The sequence below is a fragment of the Dendrobates tinctorius genome, unplaced genomic scaffold, assembly GCF_039654945.1.
Source record: "Dendrobates tinctorius isolate UK_male_01 unplaced genomic scaffold, ASM3965494v1 ptg000362l, whole genome shotgun sequence".
NCBI lineage: Eukaryota > Metazoa > Chordata > Amphibia > Anura > Dendrobatidae > Dendrobates > Dendrobates tinctorius.
This window is the reverse complement of record NW_027362028.1, coordinates 311,453-332,500: the sequence shown is the minus strand read 5'-3', so window position 1 is coordinate 332,500 and position 21,048 is coordinate 311,453. Positions and strand designations below refer to the sequence as shown.

Below are 21,048 nucleotides of genomic sequence, written 5' to 3'. Positions count from 1 at the left end.
CCTTCATTTATAAACTGCATTTTGTGATTACTTGTGATATCTTTGTCTATTATTTACATTTGTTTGGTGATGTGAAACATTTACGTGTGACAAACGTGAAAGAATAGGAAATCAGGAAGGGGGTGAACACTTTCACACCACTGTATAATGTAGACTATAAATATAAAATATCAAAAAATATAACAATGTAGTTCATAAAATAAGGCAGAAAATCTAGACTACAATATATAGAATATAACTGAATATAGTTGTGTGACAAAGTGTTTAGCCAGACAAGTCTTTCAGTTCTTTGTGGGATTTTCATCCATTGTTTCTTGGAAAATTCTTATGCCGCTGGATAGAATCATTGAGAAGTGATACATTATTTATAATGAGTGACATTGATGGACTGCCGTGAGACCAGACCCCGAGCTACAGAGAAGCCCACCAGTGCTCCTACGTACCCAGCTCCTTGGTGTACCCCTCTTTCTTCTCCAGGAGATGTTCCCCGTCGTCCATAGATCCGTATATTCTGAACTCGTATCTTACTCCTGGTCTGAAGTCTCCTGCAATGTTGGGATATTTGACATCTCAGATCATTTGGGCGAATCCATTGTTAATAATAACATTCTGGGGTCACATGGGGGGGGGGCAACTGGCTGTTATGGGGGCACAGTAAATATTTTTGAGTTAAAGTAGCTTTTATGGGAACAGAGAGGCAACTATTTGCTAGTAGTGATAACAATGGGGGCTACTGGTCATTATGGTGTCTGTGACTGGTATAGGGGTAGAATGGCAATTATGGGGTCTTATGGGTTAAAAAAGGGGGTGACAGTGATTCCTATGGTGCCTTTCTAGATATCATGGGGGACAGTGATTTATATGGGGTCCTACAGGTTATATGAGATATAATGGGGCAGCAAGGCTATTATGGGGTCACAGTGAGTTATACGGGGTCCTACAGGTTATATGAGATATAATGGGGCAGCAAGGCTCTTATGGGGTCACAGTGAGTTATATGGGGTCCTACAGGTTATATGAGATATAATGGGGCAGCAAGGCTATTATGGGGTCACAGTGAGTTATACGGGGTCCTACAGGTTATATGAGATATAATGGGGCAACAAGGCTATTATGGGGGTCGCAGTGATTTATATGGGGTCCTACAGGTTATATGAGATATAATGGGGCAACAAGGCTATTATGGGGTCACAGTGAGTTATATGGGGTCCTACAGGTAATGAGATATAATGGGGCAACAAGGCTATTATGGGGGGTCGCAGTGATTTATATGGGGTCCTACAGGTTATATGAGATAATGGGGCAACAAGGCTATTATGGGGTCACAGTGATTTATATGGGGTCCTACAGGTTATATGAGATATAATGGGGCAACAAGGCTATTATGGGGTCACAGTGATTTATATGGGGTCCTACAGGTTATATGAGATAATGGGTCAACAAGGCTATTATGGGGTCACAGTGATTTATATGGGGTCCTACAGGTTATATGAGATATAATGGGGCAACAAGGCTATTATGGGGTCACAGTGATTTATATGGGGTCCTACAGGTTATATGAGATATAATGGGGCAACAAGGCTATTATGGGGTCACAGTGATTTATATGGGGTCCTACAGGTTATGAGATATAATGGGGCAACAAGGCTATTATGGGGTCACAGTGATTTATATGGGGTCCTACAGTTTATATGAGATATAATGGGGCAACAAGGCTATTATGGGGTCACAGTGATTTATATGGGGTCCTACAGTTTATATGAGATATAATGGGGCAACAAGGCTATTATGGGGTCACAGTGATTTATATGGGGTCCTACAGGTTATATGAGATATAATGGGGCAACAAGGCTATTATGGGGTCACAGTGATTTATATGGGGTCCTACAGTTTATATGAGATATAATGGGGCAACAAGGCTATTATGGGGGTCACAGTGATTTTTTTTTTTTGGGGGGACAAGGCTTTATACACAAGCATTTGCTGTGGATTGTTTTAAAAACTTAAATTTTTTTTACTGTAATATAGGAAAACGTGTTTTTTTCCCTTTTTAAAAAACGTAGCTAATATTTACAGGTAATTAACTTTATTTTTCGAGACGTCTTATTTTTAAAGGGTGTGTATATTTTTGCCGCCAATACATTTAAAATAGTAAAAAAAGAAAAAAAAAAAAAAAAAAGAATCATTGCAAACAGGGCAGATTAATAATATTCCATCGGCAAGATCAGACTACAAGGGGTTTGTTTGTAGTTTGTCACCATGGAAACAGAACTGTATAGAAGTTGTAAAAACCACAAACAGTAAGAAATTTGTAATGACGACTGCTTACAAAATGACTTTTTTATACTAATGCATTGGAGCAATTAAAAAAATATTTAGCATTTTTTTTTTTTAACTTGATCTTACGTGATACGATGACGTCGCTCAGGACGGTGGCGTTGTACTTTTTCCACTGTAGGTCGCAATGCGGAGACCGAGGCGCAGCGCACCACTCCACAACGTATCCACGAGCACTGGGCGACTTTCGCCATGGTACATAAATGCCTCCGTCTCTGCCGGACGTCCTTTCAGCAGTTATTAAATTAGTTCCTAAATTATTACGGGACACGTTATTATTTCAGAAGACGCAATGTAACCGCCAAAACTCACGTAAAAGTAACATCGATGAGAAAATTCCAGTAATCTGACAATCTCCTCGGGTGAAGTGGCGGATTATCGGAATTTTATCACAAATGCCCTATAAACTGTAGATGGTCCTGTATAATGAATACTACACGATAATGATAATTCTAAGTATTCTATCTCGCTCCCATCCATCCAGCATGCCGTATACCTTTTGCGGTGTTTGCTGGGACCGTCAGCTCTGCAGGTGATGATCCTCCAGCACTATTGTGTGCGGTGACGATCATAGTATACACTGGTCTCCCTATGGATATTTGGGTGCTGTTCACACCTAAGACGCTGATCATCGTTTCCGACGGGCCACCCCCTTGTAGCCGTGCCTTTATGAGATAGCGAGAACTATTTCCGTTGGCTTTGAATGTTGATGAAGGCTTCAAAATAATTGTAAAGAAAAAAGTTTAAAAAAGTCTGGAGAAAGTATCCAAAAATAAAAATCCATTAAAGGGGTTGGTGGTCATAATTGTCTGGTCGGTAGGGGGTGCGACACTCGGTACCCCGCTGGTGTCAGCGGCAGGTGGAACTGCTCCGTTGCAGAGCTGCACAGAACAGCTCCATCTATGTGGCTGAGGCCGGGTACTGCACATCTGACCCCTATTGATTTGTACAGTACCCGGCAGTGACCACTATACAGTCGATGGCGCTGTGCTGTGCAGTTCCAGCCGCCGACACTGGGAAAAGCTATTCGTCGGGAATCCTAAGGATAGGCCATGATTGTTAAAGTCCAGGACAATCCCTTTAAAAGTGCATCCAATGTTTTGTCCTCTTCTGCGCATGCGCCAGTCCTGGTGTCACTTATGGTTCAATGGCTTCACTATTTGCCCTGCAGCATCTGTGTAAAGTGGAGCGGATCATGCAGCAGCGAGAGATGAAGCCACTGACTGAGAAGTGATACCAAGACCGGCGCATGCGCAGAAGAAAGATAATTGCTCTGTTAAAAAAAAAATAAATAAATAAACTGCGCATGCGCAAGTACTATACTGTGTGGAGCTGGCAAGAAATTTCAAGATAAGTGTGGAGAGGAAAAGAAAGCAAGAAAAGTGAACAATTACTAACTAACCTGTAAAATGGACATCGATAGGGCCTGGTGGTCAACAGTAAACTCCGCCTTAGTGACCAATGGCAGGCAGCTGCTGCCAAGGCACATAAAATCGTTGGACATAGAATGGGGTGCAATGGAGAGTGACCCAAGTTAAGAGAATGGATGGACCCCAGAAACCAATACAGGGGGTCAAACTTGGGGTTATACAGTAAAACAGCCAATATTTTCACGCTTATGCCTGGGCATCCACCACTTCCAAGGAAAGGGATTCTTTACTGTAAAAGCAGTGAGACTATAGAGCCCATACTTACTTTCCAGTAGAGAGTAATAATCCTTTTATTATCATCCTCCATAACAGATCTCCAGACATCCAGAGTTCCCGTAGGGGCTGAAATTAGTGCAAGAGAAATAGTTAAAGAATATTAAAAATGGATCCTTTTTCTAGTATGTTTGTGTGTATAATTACAGCTAAACCAAAAGTTAGGGGGCGTCAGGGCCTAAGGGGGGGCACACAGGAATAGCACGGCCATAGCAGTGACTTATAGAATTCTTTGTGCCTGGATCCATCACTAGGAGGCGCTCCGTACACACAGCTTCATACAGAGAGCAGTGAGTCCACGATCACCCATGTAAAGAGAATGTTTTTCTCGATTAGTGCAGTTTACCTAACAGCTGTGCTGTACAGACTGGGACATAATGAGCAGAGTCATCTCATCATTGTTAATAACAGCTCTATAAGGCAGGATAGTAACACTATATACACAGGTAAGGCTCTGGATGCAGCTCCACTGTCACTCCCCGTTACTGTACCAAGTCTACGGACACTTCTGTCCACTGACTCCCTTTCATTGCAGCTGCCGTAAAGCGCACACAATGCAGGAAAGCTTCCGATATAGCTGTTCTCAGGAACTCTCTTTTTTAAACAAAAAACTCTGCTTTATTAGTAAACTGTAGCTACCAGCTTCCCGGGTCTTGACGGCCAGATGACTCCAGTTGCTCCATCCTGCCAGTGACGACTCCGCCATACAGCGCACCCTCAGGTCATAGTTTGTATCGGGCTGTAACCCGCCGAGGATCACTTTGTATCTCTCTGTTGGATCTTTTCCTCTAATTGTCACATTAACCTAATTAATTGGATTGAGAGAAAAAAAAAAAATATTCAAAATCTCTGGCTTCCGACATTACATAGAATACAGTCCCACGCGGATACCTGCCAATGGCCCCAAATCTTCCAGGATGATTCTGATTTTTCAGATACAATGCCAGAAAATAAGAAGAAGAAGCTGTCCGGCTCCAACGTACATAAAACCAAAGTAAGTTTCTCTTTCCAGCTTGTGAGCTTTGCAAAAGATTGGTTTGTGGTGTTCCTCGGGGGCGGGACTTACATATTTCTAATGTACCAAGGTAATGCTGGTAAGTATGCACAGTTGACGCTCAAGAAGCCGAAGTCATCTCACCCCCTGTCCTCAACTAAAGTAACGTACAAAGATAATCTGTATCCTGTTCCCAGAGAGCAATGCTTTATGGGAGCTTAAGAGCAGGAAGTAATACTGAATGACTATTTATACAAATGTCTACGCCCAGATGACTGTTTCTGGGCCTTTATATATTATAGCATGGAGGAGTAGAGGCGGCATTTGCATTGGGACCCTGGAGCACGATGGGGCAGCTAACGCTAGTATATTCTACAAGGAGCCATTTTTTTTCTGAATAGTCATGCAGCCCCCGATTCCAGTCCTCACTTACCAGGTCCTTCACCTGACACCGGATCTGCAGGGGGGTGTAATCTGCTCGCAGGGACCAGGATAACAAGATCACGGAAGCGTTCTCGTGAGTTGCTCTTAAATTGGAAGGAGGAAAGAGCAGAACTGGGAAAAGTAAGAAGAGTTACATAAAACTGGAGTTGTAACAACCCAGAAGATGGAAGAAGAGCAGAGCACGCAAGAGAAACAAACACGATTCAGGACTAGTGATGAGCGCATGTGCTCGGATGAGGTGTTATATGAGCATGCTCGAATGCTAACAGTGTGTTCGGCGTGCTCGAAAAATGTGTTTGATTCCCCTCTGCTGCATGTGTTGCGACTAACAGCCACTAGACATGCACCCGCGGGGACTCGAAGATCTTTTTCAAGCACGCCAAAAACAATCCGTTAGCACCCGAGCATGCTCATATAACACCTTATGCTTGTATGAATTCTACAGCTCATTATTAACCATCGGATGCATATTATTTCTCGGTGATAAGTCACATCCACCCGGGAGCACAGATAAATCGTACCTCTCTGGTGTAGATGCACGATGGAGTCGAGGCTCCTCTCTCCTAGGAGGTTTTTAGCCGTCATGGTAAAGTTATACACCGGCTGATCCTTCCGAATCGGCAAAATACACTGATCTCTTTCGCAGGAATAGGATTTCATAGAAAACCTTAAAGAAAACAAATGTTATACCATATGTAGATATGATACAGTAAGGAGAAGAAAGGTAGGAGGGAGAGGAGGGGGATGCAGCTGCAGTGTGCGATGAGAGGGATCACATTACAGTCTTTGTGCTCCAGCCTACGCATGAGACTGCAAGGGTGGGAGCAGCAGGGGGGAGATATCTGATTGGTCACAGCTCTGACATCACACCAGGAGGAACCCACCTGTTCTTAAAGGGGCTGTGCCATCTGGACAATCGCTCCAAATAAAGTTCCATGCAGCCTCCTAGTATTATTAAACTGTTATTCCCAGGAAACAAGCTACCGCAGTTAGGAGGTGATTCACTGATTGCTGTGGGACCGACTGCTGGGACCCTTACAATCCCCAGGTCAGGTCTCTGGACCCCCAAAAAGTAACCTCTGCAGCCCCTTCATGAATAAAGCAGAGGTGGGCATGCTTGGCTTCTACTCCATTTAAGATGGGACTGCAGAGCCCCAAGTTTGAGAAAATGGGGAGGTCATTCCAGTCCGGCCCCCAGAGATCAGCAAGTTATCAGTATAGGGAATAACAAACTGTTTTTTAATAGCACATTAATGATTCTAGTACGACCTTCCACATTTAGCCACTAGAGGGCAGCACAGGGCCAGAAATCAAGTGATCATAAAAGAAACATCTTCTTAAAGGGGATCTGTCAGCAGGTTTTTGCTATTTTATGCTGCTCTCAGATTAAATAAGGAAAGAAAGTCCGATTCCAAGGATGTATCACTTATTGCGCTGTGATCTGTAGTTTTAATACAATCAGTGTTTTATCAGCAGGAGATTATCACTACAGGACTAAGTGTCACATGCAGGCCAGTCAAGCTAATCTGTGTAACCCCGCCCCCAAAACTGATTGGCAGCTTGCTGTCAATGTTAGTGTATACAGGAAGCTGCCACAGTGGTGTGGGTGGGGTTAAACAGCTCAGCATTCTGAGCGCTGCTACATATTCTTTATTTGCTTAAACAGGGGCTCTATCATAAGTGCAAGAAGCAGCCCAGTAAGTCATAAATCCCTAAAATCAGGGTCTCTGCCCCTACATCGTGCTGCCCTCAGATTAAACAAAAACCTCCTGACGGATTCCCTTTAACCCCTTTACGACGAAGGACATATAGGCAGAAGCCCCACTATCTATAGGGCAAGTAATCAGATGATCGCAGCTCCAGTAAAAAACAATTTTTTTTACTAAAAATTAAAAAATATAAAAGGCTCAGCTCACCCCCCCTATTGCCCCATTCAAAATAAAACAAAACAAAAAAAAAAATCAAAATACACATATTTGGTATCCCCGCATTCAGAATCGCCCGATCAAAAAAATTAATCCGATCGGTAAACGGCGTAACAAGAAAAAAGTTCTAAACGCCAGAATCATGTTTCTTTTGGTCTCCACAACAATTTTTTTTAGCTTTTTCATTGCTGTGTTTTAAAAGTCTTAATGTTTTAATTTGTGTACCCATATGAGGGAGTGCACCACATTAGGTTGAGTAAGGAGCTCCCCCTAGTGGTGGCTGCAGACAGGATCTCATCATGTACAGTTGTGCTCAAAAGTTTACATACTCCGGCAGAATTTTTGCTTTCGTGGCCTTTTTTCAGAGAATATGAATGATAACACCAAAACTTTTTCTCCACTCATGGCTAGTGGTTGGGTGAAGCCATTTATTGTCACACTACTGTGTTTTCTCTTTGTAAATCATAATGACAACCCAAAACATCCAAATGACCCTGATCAAAAGTTCGCATCCCCTGGTGATTTTGGCCTGATAGCATGCACAGAGGCTGACACAAATGGGTTTGAATGGCTACTAAAGGTAACATCCTCCCCTGTGACCTGTTTGCTTGTAATCAGTGTGTGTGCATAAAAGCTGAGTGAGTTTCTGGGATCCAGACAGACTCTTGTATCTTTCATCCAGCCACTGAAATTTCGGGATTGTGAGTCATGGGGAAAGCAAAAGAATTGTCAACGGATCTACGAGAAAAGGTAGAACTGTATAAAACAGGAAAGGGATACAAAAAGATCTCCAAGGAATTGATGATGCCAGTCAGCAGCATTCAAACTGTGATTAACAAATGTAAAATCAGGGGCTCTAAAAAAAAAAAAACCACGGTCAGGTAGACCAACAAACATTTCATCCACAACTGCCAGGAAAATTGTTCGGGATGCAAATAAAAACTCACAAATAACAGGTGAAATACTGGACTCTGAAAACTGGCGGTGTGGCTGTTTCAAGATGCACAATAAGGAGGCACTTGAATAAAAATGGGCTGCATGGTTGAGTCGCCAGAAGAAAGCCATAACAGCGCAAATGCCACAAAGTATCTCACCTACAATATGCAAAACAGCACAGAGACAAGCCTCAAAACTTCTGGAACAAGGTAATTTGGAGTGATGAGGCCAAAATTGAACTTTTTGGCCACAGCCATAAACGTTACATTTGAAGAGAGGTCAACAAGGCCTATGATGAAAGGAACACCATTCCTACAGTAAAGTACGGAGGTGGGTCGCTGCTGTTTTGGGCATGTGTGAACTACAAAGGCACAGGAAACTTTATCAAAGTTGAAAGAAAGATGAATTCAGCATGTTATCATCAAATACTGGGGAAAATTTGCAATCATCAGCCCGGAAGCTGCGCATGGGACGTACTTGGACATTCCAACATGACATCAATCCAAAACACAAGGCCAAGTCGACCTTTCATTGGCTACAGCAGAAGAAAGAGAAGGTTCTGGAGTGGCCATCTCAATATCATTGAGCCACTCTGGGGAGATCTCAAGTGCGCAGTTCATGCTAGACAGCCCAGGAATTTACAGGAACTGGAGGCTTTTTGTCAACAAGAGTGGACAGCTTTACCATCTGAGAAAATAAAGAACCTCATCCACAATTACCACAAAAGACTGCAAGCTGTCATTGATAGAGGAGCAATACATGGTATTAAGAAATTTGGATGCTTTGGGCTGTCATTATGATTTAAAAAGAGAAAACACAGTAGTTTGACAATAAATGGCTTCACCCAACCACTAACCATGAGTGGAGAAAAAGTTGGCATTATCATTCATATTCTCTGAAAAAAGGCCAAGAAATCAAAATTCTGCCATAAACTTTTGAGCACAACTGTATTTCTGTATATAGGGAGCTCCCCCTAGTGGTGACTGCAGACAGGATCTGAACATGTAACTCGATTCTGGGATTTTGGAGCAGAGCACCAGCAATAAAGATATAATAAGAAATTAATTATCAAGGAACATTGGACCCAATAATGGCAGGATTTTACAAGGAGGAGACTTTCTAGAAATCTTTGTGTTATATCTTCTGACACTTTTCCTGTTATTATTACTGAATGTTCCTACCATTCATATAGGACATAATCGGCCTTGAGAATCCGAAAAAAGTTGTAGATCGGTCCAGGAATCCAGCGGCAGATTAAGGATTGCATATCTTGGGTCACGCATGAAAAGTTTTTCGGTTGATCTGGCGGCCCTGAAACCATGTGACAACAATTAATCAGACATGAAAGGATAGAGACCCCTCCAGCCCCGTGTTAAAAATCTCCAACATAAATATGTTTTTAGAATCTTGACAAAATTTCTGCTAAATGTTATTTATTTGGAATGAAAAAATGAGTGCAGATTTCAAAGTTGGAGCAAAATTTCTGTTGCCGCTTTCTGGGATTAAGTGACGCTGCTAAACATACAGTGGCATGTAAAGGTTTGTGCACCCCTTGTCAAAATGACTGTTATTGTTATCCATTCTTCACAGATGGTGTTATGTTTGCATCAAGAATGTGGAAATTTCATTGAATCCATTCTTCCTTCTACCCGTGAAGTGTTCCCTGTGCCATTGGCTGAAACACAACCCCAAAGGATGATTGATCCACCACCATGCTTAATGAAGGGTGAGATGTTCTTTTCCTGAAATTCTGTGCCCTTTTTTCTCCACACATGTGGCCAAAAAGTTCTATTTTAACCTCATTGGTCCACAGGACTTGATTCTACAATGAATCAGTCTTGTTTAGATGATCTTTTGCATACTTCTGAGGCTGAATTTTACGGTGAGGATGCAGGAAAGATTTTCTTCTGATGATTCTTCCATGAAGGCCATATTTGTGTAGGTGTCTCTGAACAGTAGATCAATTTACCACAACTCCAGAGTCTGCTAAATCTTTCTGAAGATCTTTTGCCTGCATGTGGGAGTTCTGATTTGCCTCTCTAGCAATCCTACAAGCAGCTCTCATTGAAATTCTAGTTGGTCTTCCAGACATTATCTTGACCTCCACTGTTCCTGGTAACGGCTATTTCTTAACTACATGAAAACCCTTTGCTATCTTCTTATATCCTTCTCCTGCTTTGTGGGCCTCCCCCATTTTCATTTTCAGAGTGCTCAGCAGCTGATAAGAACAACACATGGCTGCTGCTTTTTAGCACAAGGTTAGAGGATGTTGAGTTTCTATAAAGCTGGGAAATTTGCATCACTTAGGCCGGTTTCACATTAGCGCATTTTATGCGCACGCACGGCCGGGGGTAGCTCCGCCCCCGATCTGGCTCTCTGCCCGGCGTGCCCGCCCCTTGCCTGTAGCGCCGCCTCCTAGCGGACGGCGGCGCCTGCGATCGGCGCACCCTATCTTTAGCATAGGGTGCGCCGATCGTGCGCAGGTCGTGCGCTAGTTGCGCTTTGACCTGCGCTGCGCACTTATGACGGTGCGCCGTGCGCGCCAAAATCCGAAAAGTTCGATTTTGGCGCGCACGGCGCACCGTCAAAAGTGCGCAGCGCAGGTCAAAGCGCAACTAGCGCACGACCTGCGCACGATCGGCGCACCCTATGCTAAAGATAGGGTGCGCCGATCGCAGGCGCCGCTGTGCGCTAGGAGGCGGCGCTACAAGGAAGGGGCGGGCACGCCGGGCAGAGAGCCGGCTCGGGGGCGGAGCTACCCCCGGCCGTGCGCGCGCTGAAAATGCGCTAATGTGAAACCGGCCTAAGCCTTTACTAACGATGATAGTGAACAAGCCATAACCCTAACAGGCTAATTAAGGTCTGAAACCTTGGTCAAAGTTATCTGAGTACACACATCTCCAGAGGTGCCCAAACTATTGAATTGGCCCATTTTCCTTTTTGTAATTTTTAAAATGTAAAAGATGAATATATATATATATATATATATATATATATATATATATATATATATATATATATATATATATATATATATATATATACATACACACACACACACCCCTAAAATACAAAGAAATGTGTCATCTGTAACTTTAGGCCTTTTAGAGATAATTTCATCTTCAACTTGCTTAACTGTTCACAATAACAGTAATTTTTACCAGGGGTGCCCAAACTTTTACATGCCACTGTACCAAGATGGGAGACATATTCCAAGATGGGCCTGGGTGGCTCATATATATTTATAACCGTACAGTGAATTACACTCATATTGTAACCAATCCATATACAGCTGACATATTACTGACATACAACTCAGCATAAGATCAGCGGATAGTAACAGCTAAATAAAGATCATATAATATATCATATCAGATACTGATGATGGAGGTGATGGGCAGTCACCAGATACTGATGATGGAGGTGACGGGCGGTCACCAGATACTGATGATGGAGGTGACGGACGGACACCAGATACTGAAGATGGAAATGACAGGCGGTCACCAGATACTGATGATGGAGATGACGGGCGGTCACCAGATACTGATGATGAATGTGACGGGCGGTCACCAGATACTGATGATGGAGATGACGGGCGGTCACCAGATACTGATGATGGAGATGACGGGCGGTCACCAGATACTGATGATGGAGGTGACGGGCGGTCACCAGATACTGATGATGGAGGCGATGGGCGTCACCAGATACTGATGATGAAGGTGACGGACGGACACCAGATACTGAAGATGGAAATGACAGGCGATCACCAGATACTGATGATGGAGATGACGGGCGGTCACCAGATACTGATGATGAATGTGACGGGCGGTCACCAGATACTGATGATGGAGATGACGGGCGGTCACCAGATACTGATGATGGAGATGACGGGCGGTCACCAGATACTGATGATGAATGTGACGGGCGGTCACCAGATACTGATGATGGAGACGACGGGCGGTCACCAGATACTGATGATGGAGGTGACGGGCGGTCACCAGATACTGATGATGGAGGTGACGGACGGACACCAGATACTGAAGATGGAAATGACAGGCGGTCACCAGATACTGATGATGGAGATGACGGGCGGTCACCAGATACTGATGATGAATGTGACGGGCGGTCACCAGATACTGATGATGGAGACGACGGGCGGTCACCAGATACTGATGATGGAGGTGACGGGCGGTCACCAGATACTGATGATGGAGGTGACGGACGGACACCAGATACTGAAGATGGAAATGACAGGCGGTCACCAGATACTGATGATGGAGATGACGGGCGGTCACCAGATACTGATGATGAATGTGACGGGCGGTCACCAGATACTGATGATGGAGATGACGGGCGGTCGCCAGATACTGATGATGGAGATGACGGGCGGTCACCAGATACTGATGATGGAGATGACGGGCGGTCACCAGATACTGATGATGGAGATGACGGGCGGTCACCAGATACTGATGATGGAGATGACGGGCGGTCACCAGATACTGATGATGGAGGCGATGGGCGTCACCAGATACTGATGATGAAGGTGACGGGCGGTCACCAGATACTGATGATGGAGGCGATGGGTTGTCACCAGATACTGATGATGGAGATGACGGGCGGTCACCAGATACTGATAACGGAGGTGATGGGCGGTCACTATTAACGCGTCTATTTTTGGAAGCTTTCTACTTTGCAGCATTTTCCCCACTCCTGCCTAAAACATTTGCACAGCGCTGCATATACCGAACTTGGTTCCTTAACATTGTGTGAACGCAGCCATTTTCCTTTATAATACTGCTGCCCTAATAACAGCGAGTAACCGGTACATAATACAGGACTTACCCAACAGTACAATCCATGCCTAATTATGGCTGCCATATAGAACTAAATAATAATACATCCAAACCATGCATATTAGTGTCACACAGTAACCACATATTCCCTAGACCCTACTTACTAGTTCACTACATAGACCCCATAATATATCTGCCCAGAGCGTCCATATTAGCGTCATACAGTGCCCACATTATACCGCCACGCAGTGACCGCACCATGCGGAACTTTCCCAACATCTTACACTCATAATATGTCCACAAAGAAGCTTCAGAGACCAAATAAAAGGGACTGACCGTGCCCAACTAATAACTGTACATAGCAGTGATACCGCGGCAGGTGTCATCAGCTCTCGGGAAGGAGGAACCTTCCAGAACTGTCACATCGGGAGAAGATCATCGGTCCACGGGTCACTTACTGCTGACGATGAGCACGTTCCCGGGAGTGAGGTCGTCTCCGATATTGTCCACCACGCACAGGACGGTGCCTCCGTCTGATCTTGTCCTGGTCACGTTTCTTACTGAGATGACGTAACTGTCCGTCCCCATGTTGCGGGATCGCTCGATCTTTTTAGCGCGGTACATCATTTCTTGTATGGTCTGATCCCGTCCAGGTAAACAGCAAAAGGTGACATCGGACCCCTCCAGGACCACTCGCTCATGTGGGTAAATTACTGTGCTAGATCTCTCGTTATTGTCTCCTATAGGGGAAAAGTGGAGGAGTAAGGGGTTAATAATTATACAATAGGAAGTGATTATGACCCTTATACTCCGTCTGGCGGATACAGCACCAGTTTCATTGAGGTTTCAGTCGCGGTTGTGGTGAAAACCACCAAAGTCAATGAGAAATAAAAAAAAGAGAATTTACTGTGAGACTTTCATATTATAGAGAGTCAGTGACCGGATCATCTGACGCCGTCAGGATCTCTGGTGGGAAGGAGCCGAGCACTGAACTGCTTCCTCATTACAGTCACTGCACTCACCACTAGGGGGCATTATATGCATAGAGATTTATACAGTCACCACTCGGGGAAGCTCACTACATAAATATTATACAGCCACCACTAGGGGAAGCTCACTACATACAGGTTTATACAGTCACCACTAGGGGGAGCTCAATACATACAGATTTATACAGTCACCACTAGGGGGAGCTCAATACATACAGATTTATACAGCCACCACTAGGGGGAGCGCACTACATACAGATTTATACAGCCACCACTAGAGGGAGCTCACTACATACAGATTTATACAGTCACCACTAGGGGGAGATCACTACATAAATATACAGCCACCACTAGGGGAAGCGAACGACATAACTACATACAGATTCATACAGTGACCACTAGGAGGCGCTCACTACATACAGATTTATACAGTCACCACTTGAGGGAGCTCATTGCATACAGATTTATACAGCCACCACTAGGGGGAGCGCACTACATACTGATTTATACAGCCACCACTAGAGGGAGCTCACTACATACAGATTTATACAGTCACCACTAGGGGGAGATCACTACATAAATATACAGCCACCACTAGGGGGGGAGCTAACGACATAACTACATACAGATTCATACAGTGACCACTAGGGGGCGCTCACTACATACAGATTTATACAGTCACCACTTGAGGGAGCTCACTACATACAGATTTATACAGCCACCACTAGAGGGAGCTCACTACATACAGATTTATACAGCCACCAATAGGGGGAGCGCACTACATACAGATTTATACAGCCACCACTAGGGGGAGCGCGCTACATACAGATTTATGCATTCACCACTAGGGAGAGCTCACTACATACAGATTTATGCATTCACCACTAGAGGGAGATCACTACATACAGATATATACAGTCACCACTAGGGGGAGCTCACTACATACAGATATATACAGTCACCACTAGGGAGAGCTCACTACATACAGATTTATGCATTCACCACTAGAGGGAGCTCACTACATACAGATTTATACAGTCACCCTCTTAGAGGAAAAGGTGCAGGGACTGGAAGAAAGAATAGCAACATTGAAGGTAATTAAAGAACATGAGGACTTCTTGGATGAAGCAGAAGCAACCATTCAGGATACGGATAGAGAGAAAAGCTTCGGAGCACATACAGAGGCTGAAAAGTGGAGCCATGTGACGAAAAGAAGCAAACGGATCAAGTGGTCATCACCACCCACACAGCTTAGCAACCAATATGAAGCCCTCATGCTGGAGAACGAAAATGGCACAGCTCAGGATGATACCGTATCTACAAGAGAAGACACACTATCAACAAAAGAAGTTACTCTGTCAACAAAAGCGGAAACAAATGACACTCAAAAACACTCACGAGCAACAAGCAGTGCGTCCGGAAAGAAAAGAAGAGTGGTAGTTATGGGCGACTCACTACTAAGGGGCACGGAGGCAACTCTCTGCAGGCCGGACATAACCGCACGAGAAGTATGCTGCCTCCCAGGAGCAAAAATCCAGGATGTGGCCAACAGGATACCAACTATCCTCAAATCCAAGGACGACTACACTTTCCTACTGATACATGTGGGCACAAGCGACACGGCAAGAAATGACCTACCAACTATCTGCGAAGACTTTGAAATTTTGGGGAAGAAAATAAAGGAACGGAACGTACAGGTTGTTTTCTCATCAATGCTCCCAGTCGATGGCCATAGCATCAGAAGATGGAATAGGATACTAGAGGTGAACAACTGGCTACGACGGTGGTGCAGGCAAGAAGGATTTGGATTCTTGGACCATGGCGTGAATTACCTCTACGATGGACTTCTCGCAAGAGATGGGATACACCTCACAAAACCTGGGAAACACACATTCGCCAGAAGACTTGCCACACTCATCAGGAGGGCGTTAAACTTGAAGAAGAGGGGATGGGAGGAAAAACAGCAGACAAGAACATGCAGCAGAAGGACAAACTAATCAAGGATACTAGATGTGGTAAAGAGGACCCAAGACAGGGTACTCAGAAGGAAGCTAAGAAAAAGGAAGCAAAACACAGGTATTATGGGACGCCCTCACACCCAGGGCTGTGGGGAACTCGGTACCGGGCCCGATGAGCTTCAATGGGAGATGTCACGGCAGCTGGGACCCGGCCCGTGGCCCTGGGCACCCATTGTAAAAAGGAGAATGTTCAGTGTGCTTATGGTAGTGAAAGTTTATAAGTGATTCGTGACGCCACCTGTGGTATTCCGCAATAGAGATGTAAGCAGACGCTGCAGACAGATCCTCTGGGACAGATGGTGTGGTGCAGCAGTGATGTTATAGCCCTCCACAGGCAGGGCTGTAGTCCCAGGGCAGAGTGGATGAGGTGACATTAGATGGTGTAGTGTCAGGCGCAGGGGATGTAGCAGTGCTGGGCAGGTTGGCACAGGAATAAGTGGAGGACACCAGGGCATGTAGCTCCAAAGCTTTACTCACAGTCTGTTGTACAATCAGGTGCCCGCATCCGTGCCATGTCCTCCAGGTTATGGACTCAGTCAACCTCCAGGCCAGATGGAATACTCCTTTCCAACACTCCGCCAACATGTGCCTTTCTGAACGTCTCCTCTTATAGCACCTTTGGGTGAAGTACTCCTAGTACTGAGTTACACTGGAGTTCCTCCTGTCAGATGTTCCTATGAACTCTACTTGTACGGCAGACAGCTGTAGCCTGCTTCGGGGACTCCTCGCTATTAAGTCCCGGCTCACTGATATGTTGCTGTTGTGCCCCCAAGTCTTGTGTGGGAATAAAGCGGTCACTACTTCTATTCCTCCGGTGTCTGCTGCAGGACCATTAGTATCCGTACAACCTCGGGGACCGGGCCCCGGCCTTGCGCTTAGAACTTGAAAAGGGTTCTCTTCTAACCCTGGTCCTTGTTCTCTTATTTTCCTCAAGTTCTGTGCTAATCCTTCTTCCCAATGGAGAATCAAGCTTCCTTTCTCTGTCTCTTTCCTGTGCCAGCAGACCCAGATCACTGTGGCCTGCTGCAGCACTTCCTTCTTCCATCCGTCTCCCGGGGATCTTCTCTGTCTCACATTCTGTCCTTCTACATCCTCACTCACTGAGTGAAAAGACTGACTAACTCAACTCTTCCCGCTCTTTTGGTGCGAACTAAACTCCACCCACCGCCCAGCATGTTTCGTGTTCCAAGCAGGGAGCCACCAAGGGGTGCTTTGCTATACTCCAAGCAGGGAGCCGCCGAAGGTACTTTGCTACACTACTTTGTGGTGTGGGGTGCAGGTGTTGGAGTGTGGTCCGGTGTTTCCACCTTACCTGGATGGTGGGGCACCACACCTCAGGAGGAGGTGCAGTACCTCTGTGGCAACTGAGCCTCAGGGGCACCACATACCACCCCATTAAACACAGCACGTCCGTGGGCTGCAAGGAAACAAAGTTGACAATACAGGAACATTGAACGTTACAAACAATTTAACTGTCTATATTTAAAGTTATGCTACCTAATTTAAAGTGCTATAGAAGCAAATTCATTATCAGCTTGAGTAATACATTTTCTAGCAACACATTTCTTTTCTGTTATCTTTCACATTTTCTACTCTCTTCTTTCCTTTTGCCCTGATTCGTCATCTGCATATTTTTATTCAATTCTCACATCTTTATTCAAACATTGTAAAACATTCACTGTATTTCTTTCTCAATTAAACCCTATGAAATCTGTCATTAATACTTTCACTTTCTAGTTCCTTGTTCACTAAGCATTATCAATAAGTGCAAAGAGTAGACATTGGACCGGCCATCATGTCTGGAAATGTCCTTATAACGAGGTAGTCCTTGTTCCAAGGGCAGGTTCCTATGTAAAACCAAGAGAAAGCACCTAAAGAGGTGCAAACTATGTACATTAACAGTTCGAGATCACTCAGCGTCTATGATCTCCACAGTTCAAGTATAAAGGCTGCCAACCAAACTGGGCAACAACTGGAAAGAAACAAAAACATGATAACCAAAAAATAGAAAATAAGAGCAAAGGGGGTGCAAATACCCTCCTGGGTAACAAAGTTAGTTATTAGGGCTAGTTATCTCCTCCTGGGGTTCCGGAAGCTGGTTGCTTGGGCTGCTTCCAGGGCAGATGCTCTGGGTGTCCAGATGGGTTGAGGAATCGCTGCTCTTCAGTAGTGATTTGTACCAAGGGACGCTGAATTGGTACAGACGTAGCTTGGTTTACAGGCGTGGGTACCAACACAGTTTTGTTGATCACGGTGGGAGGTACCAGGGAAGCGCAGGCCTTTTCCTTCTTAAAGGTGGAGAGGAAATCCTCTGGCATCCGGCGTACGTTTAAAGCGTACCAGCCACGGAGCCCTTCATGCCGTGTGAAGGTCACATATTCCCCCGGTAGTAGGTCTCGAGCAGGGTGTCCTTTCCGGAGATGAGTCTCCACGTCTCTCCGGCTAAAGAACAGGTCAGAGATCCATGTAGGGTCGGCGATGAAACTGAACCCTCGCTCGTGGTTCACATTAAGGACCTGGCCCCATCCTGCCGAGTCCCGGGACCCATAGTGATCAGCACGGGCTTTCTCCTTGCGGTCCAGGTCAGGGCCCAGCACAGCCAACCTCCGCTGTTCTCTCTCCCGCTGCTCGGCCGCCAACTGGCGGAGGGTCTCCTGGCATCGGGCTCTTGTTTCCTCCTCCTCTTCCCGGGACCGGTCCCTGCCCACTGTGGACCGCTGCACCACTGTCAGGGGTTCAGGTGTTTCCCCCAGGGGACTGATATCCCGGTCCCAAACCAAGTCCAGCACCACCTGTCCGGCCGTTGTAGCCGGCAGGCACCCAGTGGCTTCCCTAACTTCAGGGCCTACCGGCATACCTGGTGCTTCCCGGCAGTGTGGCGGTTCCGGTGCAGGCCTGAGATGGTGGGCAGCTGCAGGGGTATCCACCGGGGTAGCGGGTCCAGATGCCTGCGGTAACATAGTAACATAGTTATTAAGGTTGAAGGGAGACTTTAAGTCCATCTAGTTCAACCCATATCCTATCCTAACTTGCCCTAACGTGTTGATACAGAGGAAGGCAAAAAAAACCCATGTGGCAGCAGTAAGCTTCACATTGGGGAAAAAAATTCCTTCCCGACTCCACATACGGCAATCAGACTAGCTCCCTGGATCAACGCAATATTAAGGAGACTAGTGTATATACCCTGTAATATTATACTTTTCAAGAAAGGCATCCAGTCCCTTCTTAAATTTTAGTAGTGAATCACTCATTACAACATCATATGGCAGAGAGTTCCATAGTCTCACTGCTCTTACAGTAAAGAATCCGCGTCTGTGAGTATGCTTAAACCTTCTTTCCTCCAGACGTATAGGATGCCCCCTTGTCCCCGTCACAGGTCTAAGAGTAAAAAGATCATTAGAAAGGTCTTTGTATTGTCCCCACATATATTTATACATTGTAATAAGATCAACCCTAAGCCTTCGATTCTCCAAACTAAATAACCCCAAGTGTAATAACCTGTCTTGGTATTGCAGACCCCCTAGTTCCCTAATAACCTTGGTCGCTCTTCTCTGCACCCGCTCCAGTTCAGCTATGTCTTTCTTATACACCGGAGACCAGAACTGTACACAGTATTCTAAGTGTGGTCGCACTAGTGACTTATATAGAGGTAAAATTATGTTCTCCTCATGAGCATCTATGCCTCTTTTAATGCATCCCATTATTTTATTTGCCTTTGCAGCAGCTGCTTGACTCTGGCCACTAAATGGGAGTTTGTCGTCCACCCATACACCCAGGTCTTTTTCAGTGACTGTTTTGCCCAGTGTTTTACAATTAAGCACATAATTATACAACTTGTTCGTTCTACCCAAGTGCATGACCTTACATTTTTCCCAATTAAAGCTCATTTGCCATTTATCAGCCCAAGCTTCTAGTCTACATAAATCCTCCTGTAATATAAAATTGTCCTCCTCTGTATTAATTACCCTGCAGAGTTTAGTGTCATCTGCAAATATTGAAATTCTACTCTCTATGCCCCCTACAAGGTCATTAATAAATATGTTAAAAAGGTGGTGGAGCAGATAGCGGCTCCGGGTCCGCTGGGGTTTCTGGTGGGACCTGAGCGGCCGCGTCAGGTCCAGGCGTGAGCTCCTCTTCAGCTCCCAATGCCTCACACAGCGGTGGTGGTAATGGAGAGATTGCAGGGGATGCTGCTGGTGGTGTTGCAGCGGTCGCAGGCTCTACAGGGTTTGCCTGGGGGAGATCCAGTGCAGCGATGGTGGGTACCGGTAACTGGGGTACCGCGGGTGTAGGCCCCTCCAGGGTGCGCTGCAGATTCAAGGTCCATAAAGCTTCCTGCCTCAGCTGTAAACGGTGCGTCAGCTGGGCAATCTCGTCCTCCAGCTGCTGGCGGTTCATCCTGGAAGCCGGGTCGGAGCCTTCAGCCATGGCGCCGGGGAGGTTTAGCTCAGCCTCCTCGTGCTCCGCAGGCCTCCTCCCTTCTCCTTCCAATATGGCGTTCTGGCGTTCTTCCTGCCTGGGCTCTTTTCCCGCCACTGGCTTCCACTCCTCCTTCTGGGGGCGGCGTCTTCTTCCAACTCCTCCATACCAAGCCAGTATACGAACCCCTCGGGGGGTGGGCCATGTCGCTGTCGCATAGAAGTTCAGGCAGGGGAGGCCCAGGACAGTTCGCGGTCTTTTCTTAGGACCACCCATGTGATCACGCCCTTCTTCACCGCGCTGGCGGCCATTTTTAGCATTCATTTCACAGTCTATCAAATTAGGTCTTCTACACATTTCAAAAAGTTTTAAGTCCAACAAATCTCAGGCACACAGAACCCGATGGCATCGGGTCTCGTCATCCTGTTCGTGACGCCAAAATGGGACGCCCTCACACCCAGGGCTGTGGGGTACTCGGTACCGGGCCCGA

General features: G+C 45.7%; 1 protein-coding gene across 3 annotated transcripts in view; it reads right to left on the bottom strand.

Annotated features, from left to right (window-relative positions):
- LOC141075548 (oncostatin-M-specific receptor subunit beta-like) overlaps positions 1-21,048 on the bottom strand; it is an 82,861-nt gene that overhangs the window by 19,165 nt on the left and 42,648 nt on the right. For all 3 annotated transcript variants that reach the window (XM_073562645.1, XM_073562646.1, XM_073562644.1), the window contains exons 5-13: positions 13,591-13,872; positions 9,521-9,650; positions 6,000-6,145; positions 5,468-5,589; positions 4,680-4,845; positions 4,033-4,109; positions 2,834-3,053; positions 2,407-2,589; positions 444-545 (exon numbers count right to left, since the gene is read on the bottom strand). In XM_073562645.1, the coding sequence (XP_073418746.1) occupies positions 444-545; positions 2,407-2,589; positions 2,834-3,053; positions 4,033-4,109; positions 4,680-4,845; positions 5,468-5,589; positions 6,000-6,145; positions 9,521-9,650; positions 13,591-13,872 (1,428 nt within the window). The remainder of the gene's footprint in view (positions 1-443; positions 546-2,406; positions 2,590-2,833; positions 3,054-4,032; positions 4,110-4,679; positions 4,846-5,467; positions 5,590-5,999; positions 6,146-9,520; positions 9,651-13,590; positions 13,873-21,048) is intronic.